Below are 17136 nucleotides of genomic sequence, written 5' to 3' on the forward strand. Positions count from 1 at the left end.
GTTTGTCTGCTTTATTGTCCCAGTTTAGCTGGACATTCATTTTCAGAGTTAAATTGCTGAATTCGACAACATGTCTTGAGGGTGGGTGGTTTCCTTTATTATGCTAACAACTGCAAAAAAGCAAGTGCCACAGCTTCTCTTATTATTTTCACCTCCCAAAGCCTCATTATGGCCCTTATGATACCTGTCCACTGGCCATTTATTGTGTGTGTGTGCGAGCGTGCGTGTGTGTGTCCTATAGCTACTTAGTAAAGAGGGAAGTGAAACGCTCTTAGCAGCTCTTCATCTGCTGTGCTGGCCACTTGGGTCGAAAGGTCCTGACTGGAAATATTTCATAAAGCTGGCAGAAGGAAGCTTTCAGACTTTCTAATTAAAACTATGTCCTCTAACAAAAGTGCTCTGCTGTCGTAAGTCAATGCAAGGTGATTATGTGCAAATGCATTGTCTTTAAGAGTGCACATTTGGTATGCAAGGAAATTATTTGTACTCGTGTTGTGCATTTGAAACACAAACTAATCCTGGTACAACGCTCCTGTCATGTTACCACTGCACTGTCTACAGGTCTCTCCTGTAGTGGCCTTCTCAGTGTGGCTGATGCAATTGAAAGGTAACTCTAACTGAGAGCTGAAGAAAAGTGGAAGGCTGGTATGAGGACAGCCCCTGTGGACACACAACCGCAGGGCATCTCTTATTGACACACTCGCCGCACTTTTCCCAAACTGACTGTAAGACAGAAACAATGACGACAAGTGTAGAGTTTGGTGACTGACTTAGAGGAGATCTGCAAAAAGACTCCAAGGTCAAACCCAAACCACTGCATAGAGTTGAAGCACTCAGAGCACTGAATATACAGTATAGAACAGGATGAGGATTCTAAAAAGGTAATTTTCTCCTTTACCCAAGTTCAGACCATAATTATTTTTTCTGTATGAATTGGAAAAGATAAAGAAAGTGTCACAATTGCCTAACAAACTGCTACACAGTACATCATAATATCTGTTGGGACATAAAAAATGACCTATTATGTTTAAGTGGACATTCAGTCAATTTTAGTTCAGTGACTGTATTGTAATGGAATATTTAATTACATTTCACAGCAAACAATTATCAATTCTGGGTCATACAAATTCTACCTGGCTGCGGCCAGGGACCAGAGCACCCATGTCACTTTGTCTGACTTGAGGTCAGTGGCCCAGAACAATGTAATCACATTTGATTTATACTAAATAAGCCCCTCCTTTCAGAGAGGTAGAATGTTTATCCAATCAGCTCTCTGTGTGTTGTCTTCAGACTTAGATTCAGTGAACCCCCAATCTGAATGAGGACTCCTTCGAAGTTACAATAACATCAGGCTTGCTTAGACTCCAAGTGTTAAAACCTGTTTTCCCAGAGACCCTTGTCTCTGACTGTAACACCTATGCACTCTACTGCAGACAGTAGGATGGCCCCTGCTGTTAAGACCTTTTGTCTCAACAGAGGCACAAAGGTATCTCCAAAGAATACACATCTGAGTCCGCCAAGCTGACCCCACATGTTTTCAGTCTTAAACACACAGGAACACATCAGGATAATAACTGTCAATCCTTGCATGAAACTTAACTAAATATAAAATCTCCCATCACAGTATTTGAGCCTCATGACATGAGATTATAGGAATAAGGATTTGATTTTACAAGAATCAAGTCATAAGTTTGGGCTGCTTGTCATTTTAGAGAGGGACTATCCAGAAACAGTCTGTCATCTGCGTTAGAATGAGGAATGTGGAGTATCTTGTTGAGTTATAGGCTTCTTTAGGATACACAAATAATATACTACTTAATCTTTTGGCACATCAGCAGCATATTATGAGGACTTCGAAAAGAGCCTCTGAAGAATAACACAGACCTAGAGGAAATAGTCTATTTAATGGGGGAGGAATTTTTTGGGAGTGGGCTGCTGTACGACTATTGTAGGTTAATTCTGGATGCTATTCAAAGCTTCAAAGATTTGGAGTGGAACTCCAAAGTATTTTTTTCTTTATTCTTGTAATTGGATTTTCTCATTAAAGTACAACTTTATTCTGGTAATATTACAACTTTCTCTGATTACTTCTTCAATAAAGCTCTAATATTTGTCGTAGAGATCAAACCGTTGCTGTTGAGTGTTTTTCTGACATGCCAAATTGCATTTCAGAAATAATTATATACTAATACAATTTGATTTAAGATAAATAATGAATACTGTCACCGAGCTCTGATTTAACTTCCAACCAATTGATCTGCCTGCGTCTGAAGGTGAAAGTTAAAGATCTCGCTCAGTAACACCCAAATGCTGGAGTTTCTCACCATCACGACTCGAGTCCTGCTGATTTACAGTACAGGGAGAATTCAATTAACTGTTGTTTCTCTGTCAAGCAGCCCAAGTGAGAAATAGCCTTCATTCCACCTGTACAGTGTTGGCAGCCATGTTAACTGGATAAGATGAGGCTGTCCATGGACAAAGGGATGAGGCTTCCAGAGTTAATTAAAAGATAGATACATAAGTACAAGGATGGGTTTTGGTAAAGGTTCGTATTCAGGGGGCGGCAAAGCAAGAAGACACCAGACAATCAGGTGTAAAAGAGTTTAACCTACCCTGAAGAAAAGCTTTATTTCATTAGGATTAAAGAAAAATAAACATTTAGTAAACCAATGTCATAGTGATGTAATTCAATCCATCCACAGTAATGCTGCATTGGATACAGTACACATATTTCCCTAAAGTAATAGGTGTAATAAATCTCTTTTGCTCTATGCCACTGATAAGACTCCTGACTATTATGACAAACAACCAAGAAAATGCTAATTTACTATTTGATTTTTGTTGTTTTGTCGTTGGAGACTATCTTTATATGCCCACCCCCGTGCGTCCTCGCCTCGAGTCGAGTGTTTTCCCTTTAAATTATTTTTCATCTGCAAATAACTAAACTTTATACCTCATTGCTGTGTTGATTGCTGCTCTGATTTACTTCCACAAAAAGCATTTATCATTTGTCGGGGCCTCCGTGAAATTAAATGACTCTCAGAGTTGGGATCCTGCCAGGGTAAATAATGTTGTCTGCTGTTAGTGATTACAGACAATTGTTCCTGAGCTATTAAATTTGCAAAATGACTCTCGCTATAATGCAAACAAAAGCAAATACCATAGGAAGTTCAGCGGTACTGAAAACCTTTGTCTAATCGTAAGCAGGTGTGTGATGGGGCTGAGACCTCATTACTCATGTTGACTTTGATTCCCCCCCTTTTTTTTGTCATGCCTGTATATCCACACATGTGCTCATCACTCATTTGCAGAGTGAATCCTCCACCTCTGTATTGTAATGCCACTTCTCATGCCGTTGAACAACCCTTCTCCTGCCCTTGGTGCTGCCGAGCGCCCGCCGCCCTCAACTCATTCCCCATTGACTTTGACTCCTGAGGAGCAGCGAAGGAGCGATTCAAAGAAGCCCTCAGTGGGGAGGGTCGGCCGAGACAGAATACAGATCAGGCCAGCTCTTCTCCTGCTCATATTTGTCCTTGGAGAGGAGAGAAGGAGAATAGATTACCAACTTCTAACTCTTCCAACTTTTGGCTGCAGCGTTAAGAGACTGCACTCCAGACAGGAAACATTAGGTCATGTTCTAGTGAGTCTTCATGGTCAATTTGTCCTAATTTGCATCAGCCTTGACAACCTTTGTGTGTTTAATGAATGTAATGTACCAACTATCGTTTGGTCTTGTCATGCAATACATTTGTATGCATGCAGCGTTACAAAAATGCACCTGATAAGCATCTTTTCCTGTTTGAAAACTTTCTCTGTCCTTCAGGCTTGTCCAGATAGGATAACTCCACAGCACATTTATCTCTGTTTACAGTATTATCTTGCTAATTAATAAAGTAAGATAAAGTCATTTCTGTGGAGGAATTTGCTTCAGCATGTGGACATCATTTTTCTCATTCTGCTTTTTTTCTCAGTGGCTTAAGAAAATCTTGACCATTGATGCCATGTTGTCTGATAAAGAAATTTAATTAATCATCTGTAGTTTATCTTGAATCGCTCTCTTCCTCTCTCTCTTCCTCTCACTCTCTCTCTCTCTCTCTCTCTCTCTCTCTCTCTCTCTCAGGTAACTACCAGCTCTCTCCCACTGTGAACATGCCACAGGACGACATAGTGATGATCGAAGACGATAGGCCGCCCCTACTGCCGGCCCACCTCTCCGACCAATCATCCTCCAGCTCCCACGATGATATGGGCTTTGTTGGAGAAAACCCGGTGTCCTGGATCCACGAGCTGCCCAGTCAGAATGAATGGTGAGCGAGCTGAATTATTTATTACACGTTTGTCTATGAAGTTTGACTTTCAGGACTGTCACTGTGTTTCTCGCTATAATCCAGAAAATCACATCTCTTGATTCAATATTCTCGAGAAGTGAGAAACATTAAATATAATACATTTTCAGCTATTCCAACTTATCTCCCAGATTTACGAGTGACAGCCTTTCTTAGTATGAAAGTACAAACCAGACTACCTGACTACAGACCAGGAAATATTATTTTTACATCACACACTAGGTTTTTGAGAAAGTTAAGAAATTTTGCTTTAGGGCTATATTTTGAATCACAAGATGTGGGTACACATCTATCTTGGTTTATACATGCAGTTGTGTAATACTGTGTGTGTGTGTGTGTAGTGTGTGTGTGCTTGTGTGTGTGTGTGTATGTGTGTGTGTTTGTGTGTGTGCGTGCGTGTGTGTGTGTTATGTGTGTGTGTGTGCATACTTGTACAGATACCTTTGTGAGGACCATTTGAGTTACAACCTACAGAGTGATGTTAGAAGGAGGTTTAGGTTAGGCATTTAGTTTTGATGGTTGAGGTTAGGGTAAGTGTCTAGGGTATGCATTATTCCAATGAGTGTACTCACTAAGATAGATGTACATACATTTGTGTGTGTGTGTTAAATAATGGATGACTTAGCAGTAGTAGTCAGACTATGAGTAAAAAACTCTCTGGGACTCGAATTTCAACTCCCCAACCCCAACTACTATGGGATTTCAGTGCCCCACTCAGTCTATATCTGCACCTCATAATAAAATGTGGAGCCAGCACCCATCAACCCTGTAGGGAAACTAAAGTATATTTAGGGACCTGTTTAAGTAGAGGAACCCCGACAGTCTGCAGGAGGAGGGTTTAACATTGTTTAGCACTGTGCAATCAGCACATAGCCATTTTCTGCTTATGTTTAATAATTTGCTTTTTTCAAAAACTCTGTATTCCTGTCAGTGAAAGGCTGCCTTTAAGACAGGAAGTTATAGCTGGCCACACTCTCAGGTACAATCACCCACTCTCAAATTACATGTGGCATTTCCTGTATAATTGCAGTGTTCAGGTACAGGAAATCACAGGGCAAGCCATCCAATCATGTCCTCTTTTTCTCATCTGAATGACTGCTTTTCACCTACTGGTTTCTAGCTCTCCTTTTTTTATTCTATTCAGAGTGAGTCATATTTTTTTTATATGAAGGTTGCCGTCCTCTTTTGTGATTGGCTGGGTGAGACACGCAGCAACACAACCACGACCTGAAGTTTTGGTTGTGTTGTGTTTTCAAGGTGGAATGACGGGTGCCACGAGATGCTTGGATTCTTTATTTATTAATTTCTAGAATTTGTATTTATTTTTCCCTGGAGACACTCTTTTTTTCTCTCTCTCGCTCTCTCTCTCTCTCTCTCTCTCTCTCTCTCTCCCTCCCCCTTATATATTTTGAATGAGTAGATTTGCTCATTATTCATGTGATGTCAGAGGTTTGTCATAGTGGATTAGGTTTGCAGCATATTGCTGAACCACATTCAGGCCTCCTCACACACACAGATACACATATGCATGCATACCTTGCGCCACAGAAAGCTGTAGTGTGCTGCATACCTCTGCCTTGGGTTATGTAAATATTCCATGGACTCAAAGTCACAAACACGAAAACACACACATAATATCAAAAAAATCTCCAATTCTAACAGTTGTTTAAACTCATCAAATGGTGTGTATCCACATTCACTCACACACACACACACACACACACACACACACACACAGACACACACTAGCATTAACAAGCATACCAAGCCAGCAGGGGATGTGGGTCAGCCAGACTCCAATGTATTGGAACTGTTACTTTTTAATTAAGCTCTTGCAAAAGTGCAGCCAGGGCCCTGTACATGTTGAATATGTATTGTGCAGAGCTATGAAAGTCTCACCTTTGGCCTCCACTATTATACAGACTCCCTCCTGGGAGGCGCCTCACCAAGTCCACAGCTATACACCTACAGTGCATACACAAAACACAAACAAAAAATGGCCGGCTGGCTTGTAAAATAATTCTTATTCAGGCTCTCTCTCTTCTTGTCCTTTTTTGACCCTTTCTCTTCACTTTTATTTCCCTTATTTATTTATTTTCCTTGGCACCAGCGATGTATGTGACTTTGTTCACGCTTTGAATAGCGGCCCAGTTCGCTGTTAAAAATGTATTTAATTTGCCTTACATCTCTCTATAGATGTAGGGGTAATAAAAGGTCATTCCAGCATCTGGTATTGGTTACGATAAAGGTAAAGAACTACTTCTGTAAACATAATCAATTAAGGGTATGAGGGTAATATAGTCATCCTCCTTTGCTTTTTCTCTCATCCGATTCCATCTCATTCATGTCATACAAAGTTAGAAATAAACATCTCTGAATATGCTTCCTTGAGAAAGCTGCTTTCAGATCTGCAACTCCAATTATCTTTAACAAACTGAGTATCCAAGTAGGTCTGTGTGGGAATACAGCAGGAGCAAGCGTGTGTTGATGATGTTTCCAACACACATCAGACGCAAAACTAAAAACTAAAAACAATGCAAATATCTCAGGATGAAAATGAGGTGCCAAATACTTGGATGCCAATGAGGATGCCAAAACGGAATGACGAGATTTAAGAACTTTTGGTGACGGTGGTGTTAATGCGCTTTGAACAAAAACATGTGACCGCCGCAGCAGAGTGTATACGTTACGTCCTGCCTCCTACATGTAGCTCCATTCCCCACCTGAACGCTCTGGAGATATCTGTGTTGGATGATCTGAGTGGAGGATCTCCTGCTGCGTTCTCCATATGTGAAAGGCAAACTCTAGACAAACACTGCACCCAGTTGTGTAGACATTCTCTGGAGTTCATGTTGGTTAAACAGCTAATGAGATTCTCCTCTTTTTCTCAGCACGTTTCTAGCGAATAACACAGCCCGTGTGTGGCTGTGTTAATGTGTAGGCTCCCAGGAAGAATGGTTGTTGAATGCATGAATCCCGTTTCTCACAAGACACATAACTTGACCTACTTTTTTCCTTGTCATCCCTAGACAATATCTAATGGGTGTGGGATCTGTATACCTTTGCCTTTTAGTTTTATTGTGATAAGGCATGTGACTGTTCTGCCATCTCTTGTAGGCACTACAAGCTATTCCTTTGTTATGAACCACAGTTGCACCATATCAGCTCTACAGGTCTCAACTGACTATAAAAATGGGCTGTAGATTATGTAAACAAATACCTTTATATCTCTGTTAAAATGGTAATGTTACGATACCAAAGCTTGTATTTATCTGTTGCTGTATTATAGACTGTTTTATTATTATTATTAATCTTATAGACTTTTTATCACTAAGGTGTTGGTTTTGTGAAAATTATTGAAAGTGTTTTTTTGATAAATGGCCATTTCTGCCTCCAACCTTTTTGGAGATACTTTTGAGATACCTTTGAATTGATTGCACTGTTCTGGCTCTTTGTCAGGCAGCTGTAAAATACTCTACTGGTTTAAGGCAGCGTTTCAGTGTGTAGGGTCAAAGGCTGTGTGAATGTGGACCAGTGTAGAGATGTAAACCAGCATGTGTTTTATGTCAGGTTCCACTGGATAAATAAAGTCTGTAAATTATTACTATGCATATCTGCACTTAGTTCATTGCAGAATTGGGTCCTGACCCGTCACATTAATTCCCCCTGCCGTGTCTTACCTCCTCCCTCATAAGTCTGAATCTCAAGCCAAACAGGAAGGGCCGTGTCTAAATGATTTACAGTGAAAAAGATAAGACACACTGGCAGATATAGTGGCTTTGCAGAATGATTTGGATGAATAAGCAGATGAAAGGGCTTTTTTTTAACCTCAGTAATGCAATGTGCAGTGTCAGAAACACAATTTAGTGCAGAGCTCCTACACTGTAACACAAGCAGGTTCATCAGAGATTCAGAGGGTTTTCATGCCAGATGCTGATGAAGTGCAGTTGCAGGGTATGTTTGTTCTCACTAACCTGGGTCCAAGCCCATTTCAAGCTCTACTTACACCTCGTATGCAAATAATGAACTCTTTGTCTTATATAAACAGTTAAAATAGGGACGTCAGAAATCAAAGATTCTAATCCTCAAAACTATTATTTAAAGATATTCTGTTCTGCAGAGATGCTCCCATCGGCTTTCTGTGTTCTCAGGCTTCTAAAGACCAAACCACTTGATAGTGTTTACCTTCCATTTTGACTGCTCAGTTCCATCATTCTTGCCCGAATGAATATTTCCCTTTAACATTGTTGCTTAGTAGATGTTTTAATCCTCATTGAGATGCCTTCAACTTTGTCCTTCAGAACACAAATAAATACTTCAAAAAGAATTTGAAGGCCGGCTTTCGTCCCAATGTAGCATCAAAACAGGTGTACCTGAGCTCAGGAAAAGTTTGTAAGAGTTAAAGCCCTCACGTACAAAGTTCGAAGGAGAACAACTTGACTTTGAAGCTGAGGCTCTGGCAGAGTCTCTATTATCAATAACAATATCTCCTTAATGTTGCGTTTTTATCTCCATGAACTGCTTATGGTCTGTATGCACATTACTAGTTTAGAAGTGTTATGATAAACCACTCACTTTTATATTTATTAATTTAAAAAGGGACAGTCCACATTAATTCATGTGTACATAAATCCAACAGTTTCATCAGCAATCCCTGGTAGGTTGATCCTCAAAATCATGCAAATAACAAATAAAAGTATAAATGTTTAAAGACACAAAATTACACCCAAAGAAACAAATTAAGGCACACAAATCATTAGAAATATATATATATACATATATACTGTATATATGTATATATATATAAGCATATTGGGTTATGTGGCCATGGTAACAATAATATATATATATATATGTTAGAATATAACATTACAGTACAAAAGTGTCATTTTATGAATGTATCAATCAAGTTATCGTTATGTACACTGTCCTATATATTATAATAAATACATAATACATGGAAGCACTACTAGCCTGATCCTGTTTGCTTATTTAATAATACACAGTGCTATATACAGAGAGAAGTTTACAGTTTTCCCCAGTTAATCACTGTACAGGATAGAAGGCTTGGGCTCTATCATTGATCATACAAGGTAAAACCTGCAAGGGCTTGTTTCTGCTGTTAGCACACCTTCTCGTCGCAGTCTGTGTCTGTCTAAGTCATGAACGCACCGTTTTCTCACTTGTACTAGGATGGGGGGTGAGACTGTGAAGTGAGTCAGTTGGTGCTGATGTGCAGAAAATAAGCCAGGGGGTGTCCGCAGCTTGCTCATCAGGCTGAGGTTTAGGAAATGATACACAACATCACTTAGAGTCGGGAACTAACTACTCACAGATCGCCCGTGGCACACAGGCTCCTATTACCATACCAACCACTGTTATCATAGCTGCCCCGCAGACCACCTGAATGTTTTACTAAGTGCAGGAGGAAAGGAGACCAGTATAGTTAAAATTGTATAAATGCTACTTAAATTACAATTAATTCACCGCGACTTGCTCAATAATATATTAATTGTTTGATTGGTGTGATTGCTCGACCCCTTATTGGAAGCCCTTTGGGTTTTTTATAGGTTTTTAAATCTACCGAGAATTAAATTGCGGGGCAAGCCCAGAATGGTAATGATTTTTAGAAAATAACAATGCAAATTAACCCTGCAATTTATAAACTCACAATACCCCATACACAAATGCTAAAAACACAACACTGCACAACAGTCTGACATCTAGTGAGTTAAATGTTGTAACACCATAACTAATGTCTATTTCTGACTTTAGTAGTTGTGATGGACTGAGAACAAAAAATGAGCTTGGAGAAGAAAACGCAACCTCCTTAAAAAAGAAAAGTTACTACCCCACTTGCACCACCGGGGGCACTGTCAATCTGAGCGAGGCTGACAGAGGATAGGTGCCAATTGTCATTGAGGTGAGAGAGAAGTGAAACAGACAGTGAGGGAGACAGTGAGAAAGAGAGAGAGAGAGAGAACTAGACTGTGTCGTTCTCTGTCTTTGTGAGATGTCACAGGTGGAAAAATCCTTTCCCGTGCAGCTATGACACTGTCTGTCAACCAGCAGAGATGGAACAGGACTCCAGAAGAAAAACACACACACACGCTATACTTCCATCTTTATGTGGGTGCCCCTTAGCCCTTTAACCATCTCAAATAACCCCAGGACCAGTAGCAAATGTCCTCAATCCCATTCTGTAAAACTGAATATAAGATTGAAGTACAAGCACACACACATTGTTCATGCTGCACAGACAGACTTGGTCTCATGAGTGTTTAGATACATATTGGCTGGTAAACAATTTCGCAAATTAACATATAAAGTGGAAAAAGTCCGCATAGACACGAACAAACAAACTTGCAAACCAACACTGCAGGCAGATTGCCTACTTCAGTTCACTCCCTAATAGTCTCTATCATCAGTAATGTAACTAAGAATCACAAGTGCTCTATTACACATGTGTTTTTCCCATCAAGCTTTCAGCATAAGTACATATGAATGCAAACAGCACTGTAGTGCATGCACACACACATCATTTGACAAATCTCAAATGTCCATTTAAGTTTGCTGTGACTTTAACACAATGTAGTACACACAGACACGTGCGGAAATTGCAGGCAGTCCTTAAATGCTAATCGCCTGCTTTATGAATATTTACTATGTCTCAGTGGAGCTTCCTTGCTACAAGCGTGTCATACATGTGCTCGTTTCTATGCTCACCTTGAGCGTGTTTATCTGCACCTTCTCAGGTTGTGTACTACGTGTGTGTGGGTCTGCCCTACATCGCCTCGCCGTGACAGGGTGCAGGTGAAGCTCAGCATGAATGATGCCATAGTAACCTCCACACACACTCTTGCCACACAGAGTATCACACTGCCTGGTTGCTCTCAGTTGTTTCCAGGAGTCTGGAGAAGACGTCAGCGAAACTCAAGAGCATCCGTAGACCGGGCAGGCAATGAATGAGAGGTCGACACAGGAGTCAGTCTTAATTGATCTCGCTCTCTCCCTCTCTCTCTCTGCAACCTCATCACAGTTAAAAAGGGAATTAGAGCAAATCGCAGGTGCAGCTGCTCGTCTGTGTGGCACTGATGGAACAATTTAATTTACAGTCTTTAATCTTTAATGCAATTAAGCAAGTAAGATAAAAATCTGACTTGAATTTCATGTTTACGAACATTTTGAAGGGGGTTAAAGAAAACTCTCCATTCGCTTCTTTTCCCTCCAAAACATATGAAATAGTTCAGCTGCTTTGTGTGCACCGGTGCACCTGCCAGCAATTCAGAGCTCTGCACCAACTTCTCATGCAGGGCTTTAGGCAATGATTGAAGGCACCCTCAAGCTCCTTGGCCCAGCTATGCATTCATGCGGTCAGCTGAATTGCCCCTTTCCAAACCTCAGAAAGACCAATTCAGAAGCACCTTACCGAGCGTTACTCTGCACCTCTTGGCCCCTCTCTGAAGCGTTGACATGGATGCACAGAACCCCTCCCCGCTAGTCGATCAAACTGTGCTGCACTTTTCTAGGATGTAGGATACTTTGAAACTTACCTCTTTTCGGGGTCACTTTTAAATGAGGGTAAGAAGCATGGAGAGCAAGCAAAAAGAAGAAAAAGGAATTTTAAAAACACACAAGTCACCAGGGTAAATTGTGAGCGCAGACGACTTTTAGCACACACCACTTAGCAACAAGGCCGATGTGCAGTTTGACACATTTAGCTTCCTGTGAGGGAGACAGGAACAAGTTGATGTAAAATGCAAGTTAAAGCTGTGGGTTTTGCCTGTGAGCAATCCTCAGGCTAGTTAATTTTAGATGATGGGAGGAATTGGAACGCGGAGGAACGCATCTGCTCGGAATGGTGAAAATTGCTTTTAGACACTGTTTAAAGAAGCAGAGATGAGAGAATGTATTATCCAAATGGATTGGGCCCACTATTAAAAATACCCCAGAGGCTTGGACAAAGATGGATGGTCTGAGGAAGAAATTGTGCCACTCTGCATTTTATCTAACTTGTCTGGGCAGTCACATGGTCAAGATACTTTGTCTTTCCATCCGTCCAATACATTTTTCATTAAGTATATGACCAAAGTGAACAATTAAGTGGTCATCTAAGTCCAGTAAGGGGGACAACATCATATATCCACACTTCTTTAAGATGGCTTTTCTTTCTGTTTGTTTGAATTAAAGGAACATGTGGATCAGAGCAGAGAGTTTCAAAGCAGGGTCATTAAAACAAGTATTTCTATTGGAAAATGAATTGCCAGTTGAGAATGATTATACAGGGTCTCCAACTGAGTGCTAAATTTATATGAATGGACTGTACAAGCTGTGAGTCTGTGTACCAGCCTTTCAATGCTTTCATAGAGTAAGTAGCACAATCACAAAGTGCATCATGTGTCCACATTTGTATTAAATAGCTTTAAATTTAGTAAGTAGTAATTCTATACTATGAAAGGTAGAATTGGCTTAGATCTAAAGGGACATGTTAAACAGGGTAGGAAGCAGTGGTGTTGAGGGTCACTGCCACCTCTTCAAATACACATAGTTACTCATGCATATTATATTCCTGGCTACATGGTTATTCATGCTTACTCCGACCTTAGTTCAGACCCCCCCAGGTTACCTTGGATCCCAACCTGGGTATTTGGATGTTTCTCTGTGTGAACCAAAGTAAAACAGAGGAAATGTCAAAATGGCTGCTAAACGTAAACCAGCAAATCTGATGTCCTACCAAGTGAATTTGCACCTCTGCTGGGCCGTCCCTCTAAATGTCACTCTTACTGCCCACAGACTTCTCACCACTGCTGCTCAGACAGGCTGGTTCCTGATTCATCCCAACCTTAATTGCTCTCACACCTTCGCCAACTAACTGTATCTGCGTGACAGGGTTAGGCATGATCCCACCTGCTGGCCTCTCACTTTTGCTATGTTCCATGTGTGTTCAGTTTCCCCAGGAACATAATATTGGCGAGAGCGAGGGAAATCTAAATTCAGGCTGAAAAGACGTCCTTTCTCGTCTGCATCGTCTCAGTCACGCTCCGACAGATGACATTTGCGGAAACAGAAAAAAGGAGAGAGAGGGCAGGCGTTTTTTTGTGGGCTTGGAATGATGAGAGGAGAAAAGTGAGGGATGATGAATAAATGAATAATACATCTGTGCTGTCATTCCCCTCTTCCTGCTCCACCTCCTTCTCATCCTGTGTCAGCTGGAGTTGGTCCTTTGAGGCAGTCTGATCCTAGTTGGGATTGTCAGGTGTGGTCGACAGCAAAGTGACACGTTGACGCCAGCTCCTTGGTGACACATCAAGCGGCTCTTTCACTAAATGGGGTTGACGTCCAAGATAAGAATTGTTTGCATGCAAACAAGTGCCAACAAAAAAAAAAAAATCCCCTCCCGTCTTCTTCACATTAATCTGCATATTCACATTGTCAAGCTGTAAACAGTATCATGGAATATCAGATTACTTGATGAAGTTGCTGTTGTAAGAAGTAGGATTTCAGGATCACAACACAACGATCCTTTTAATGATTATAATGTATGATCGTCAACAGAACAAAAGCGACAATGTCCTCTCATGCGTTTAACATTTATTAGACTCTGCATCGCACCGCCTCTCCTCTCCTCTGTCTCCCCTCGAATGGCAAGATGTTTTCACCTTAATTGTAAATGCACTCCTCTGCATTCAGATACCCGTGTCCCCCCCCCCCCCCCACACACACATACCTCTGAATCTCCTTTATGCGCGCTCCCCTCGGATTTTCAATTAAGATCCAGACAGAGATAGAGGATCTCATAGAGAGTGTGCTTTGGTGGGCCGGGCCCTGCCATCGCTCCAGACGTATTGGAGGAGGGGGGTTATTGAGTGGCCATGACCCCGGAGATCCCTCACCTCACTGGAATATCACACATCTCCGCCAGGCCTCCTCTCTCCAGCAAGAGATGGAGGTGTCCTTGAATATTCTAAAATACAAAAAGAACATTGAATGTGTGTGTGGGTGTGTGTGTGTTTTGATATAAATAGATACCCCCTACTTTATTATAAAATATTCTTTGTATGCATAATCCGTGGAATAAAAGGTAGCTTTTTCTTGACTCCTGGAAATATGATTATAATTTTGTTTTGTCCGTCTCTCTCTCTCTCTTTTCTTCACCGCGGATGGCAGCTCGCTCAGTCTGGACGCAGACGCTGACGCTTCGTTCCAGAGGGAGGGCTTTGGCCGGCAGAGTATGTCCGAAAAACGCATCAAACAGTATGAAAATGCAAATCAGCTGGAGATCATCAAGACCCGCAAGTCGAAGAGCATGGATCTAGGTAAATGCTACGTTACGCTATGTTAACCAGATATAACACATGAGTCAAGAGTCTGTTCAAAATTGAAGCAAACATTCTTATTTTGCTTCTCATCAGTTTGGGTTAGGGTTTTAAGACCAAAAGACAAACATAGGACATTTTTACAACAATAAACACCATCAATACAAACAGTCCCACACTGTGAACGAGTGAACACAATATATAGGGCTTTGTTACCTTTGGTGTCACAAGTCCAGCCATCACCTGTCCACCTGTCCTCGTTTGGCTTCCACATCCCATGGCCTTTTGTCCAGCAGAGCATGGTTGAAAACACAAGAAAAAATAACAGCGGCCTTTTTTAGTGACTGCTTGGTGATGGTAAGGCTGGCGAGACATACACACACACACGCACACACTCACACACACACTCACACACACACACATTCAAAAACACAGCCTGTATCTTGGGAAGAAAATGCTGTCTGAGCCTCTCCCACTGTGGCTGAAGCAGCCGCCTCCTTCTCTCGGATCACTGGCTAATCACAACAGATAACAACTACCTCTCTTCCACAAGGCGCCCAGAGACCTGTAGAAACCTTTGACTCTCCGTCAGACTCGTGTAGGTCCGGACCACCGCACTCTTTGGGTTCCACCTTTCCTGCATTAGCTATAGCCTCTGTTCGCTTCCGTTGAACTTCTCTACTTCTAAATGAAACCAGACAAAACTAACTTCTCCCTGAAAGTGCTCTTTGGAGAAAGATGATAACTGGTCATGGGATAGATTTCACTGAGAAATTAGTTGACCAAAAAAAAGACTTTCCATTATGTTCTTAGCGTTGAAATATAATTGGGTATTACTGAGGACAGGAAGTGAGTAGAATGGGCAGGAAGCAGAGATCACTCATGATAGTTTTCATTACTGCAAATGCACATTTTATCATCAAGTTTAATCAAAAAAGCTTCTTAGTTGAGCCAAAGTGGCCTCAGCATTTATTTTTGAATTTGATTAGTTCGAGAAAACAGCGTATGATTTTACAAAGGAGACTCGTTTATTTGCTTATGAGGCAATAACTCGCTCCTGGGATAACCAGTGTTATTGATGTTTTACACATCTCTATTATTACTCTATTACATCTCAGATCTCCAGATTAGTGTGTGTGTTGTTAGACGCAATTCAAAATCACATTCCCTTTCACTTCTGTTGAGGCTCAATTGAATTGTGAAATATCCTGCCGACAGAATTCCCTGCCAATAAAAAAAATCATAATCCATCAGTGAGAATATCACAGTGTTGAGATGGTGCAAGGAAATAACTCACTTGTTCCTCACGTAATAACTCTGAGTAACTGACATGAGTTCCCAGAGGAGAAAAATGTTTCAGTCACTACATTCACCACAAACTGTTTGGGTTGCTGGCGCAACACAGGCAAGGAGGATCCAAACCAGAAACAAAAACACAGGGACTCCACTTTGACCCCCTAAACCTCTTCTTTGTTCTTCAAATTGAAATTCTAAAAAGGTTTGTCTTAAACATTGCCCCTAATTGCCTTAAAATGACTTAAATGTAACTACACCTTTCTTCTTTTATTTTGTGATTGGGAACTATTAATATGCTGATAAGGTTCCCCCGGTATTCCGACCCTCACAGCGCTACTTGAGGTTGAGGAGCATTTTCCAGTACCTGAGCCGAAACCCGCTAGTTCACAGGTTTGCCTCTTAGGGTTTTTGACATCACAAACCCTCGCTGTCGGAATCTGCTTTGTTTGGGTTAAAGTTCATGAAAGTTGAACTTGCCACACCACAGACTTTATTTGCCACAGGAAGCAGTGTTATATTTTGGAGGCAAATGTTTGGCATTGCTATATTCCAGTTAGGCTAACTCTGCAGTCAAGTTGGAAATACAATTGAATCCTATAATATTTTAGTTTAAAATATAGATATATAAAATATAGATATGTATCTCTTTCTCTTTCACTCTCACTTTTGTTATATAAAATGAACAAGGGGGACATGGTGAAAACTTGGTTTTCAATGGATGGCAAATATAAACGATCACAGGCAGACACGTACAGGCCACAGGAATCCAACACAAGCAGCAGGAAAAAGGAAAATCACTCAGGTGATTACAACTACACAATAAGTAGAGCAGAGAAAATGTCTGGGGACATCTGTGGGTTGAAGGTGATTGGTAAGTCAATGGACAAGGACAAAAATGAACAGTCAGAGACATGGACTGAGGCATACTGAGAAAGCAGAGTGTGACACAGGCTCTGCAGTCTGTTCAAAGTGAAATCTGCAAATTATAGATTGTTTCTAATGCCATATACATTTAATTAATTTCATAGGCGCACACTGCTGTAGTGTTATTTTAATGAAATTATTACATCAAAGCCACACAATGAAAAATGGCCTATAGATAATGTGTAATAGAGCAGAAGAAATGAAATGAGCCAAAGAACATTTTACCAACGTTTACCCTTAAGCCTCATTTTTGC

General features: G+C 40.9%; 1 protein-coding gene across 2 annotated transcripts in view; it reads left to right on the top strand.

Annotated features, from left to right (window-relative positions):
* The window catches only part of pard3aa (par-3 family cell polarity regulator alpha, a), a 338263-nt gene that overhangs the window by 209748 nt on the left and 111379 nt on the right, over window positions 1–17136 (top strand). For both annotated transcript variants that reach the window (XM_062379666.1, XM_062379667.1), the window contains exons 16-17: window positions 4121–4307; window positions 14514–14662. In XM_062379666.1, the coding sequence (XP_062235650.1) occupies window positions 4121–4307; window positions 14514–14662 (336 nt within the window). The remainder of the gene's footprint in view (window positions 1–4120; window positions 4308–14513; window positions 14663–17136) is intronic.

This window comes from Platichthys flesus, chromosome 21 (genome assembly GCF_949316205.1).
Source record: "Platichthys flesus chromosome 21, fPlaFle2.1, whole genome shotgun sequence".
NCBI classification, from domain to species: domain Eukaryota; kingdom Metazoa; phylum Chordata; class Actinopteri; order Pleuronectiformes; family Pleuronectidae; genus Platichthys; species Platichthys flesus.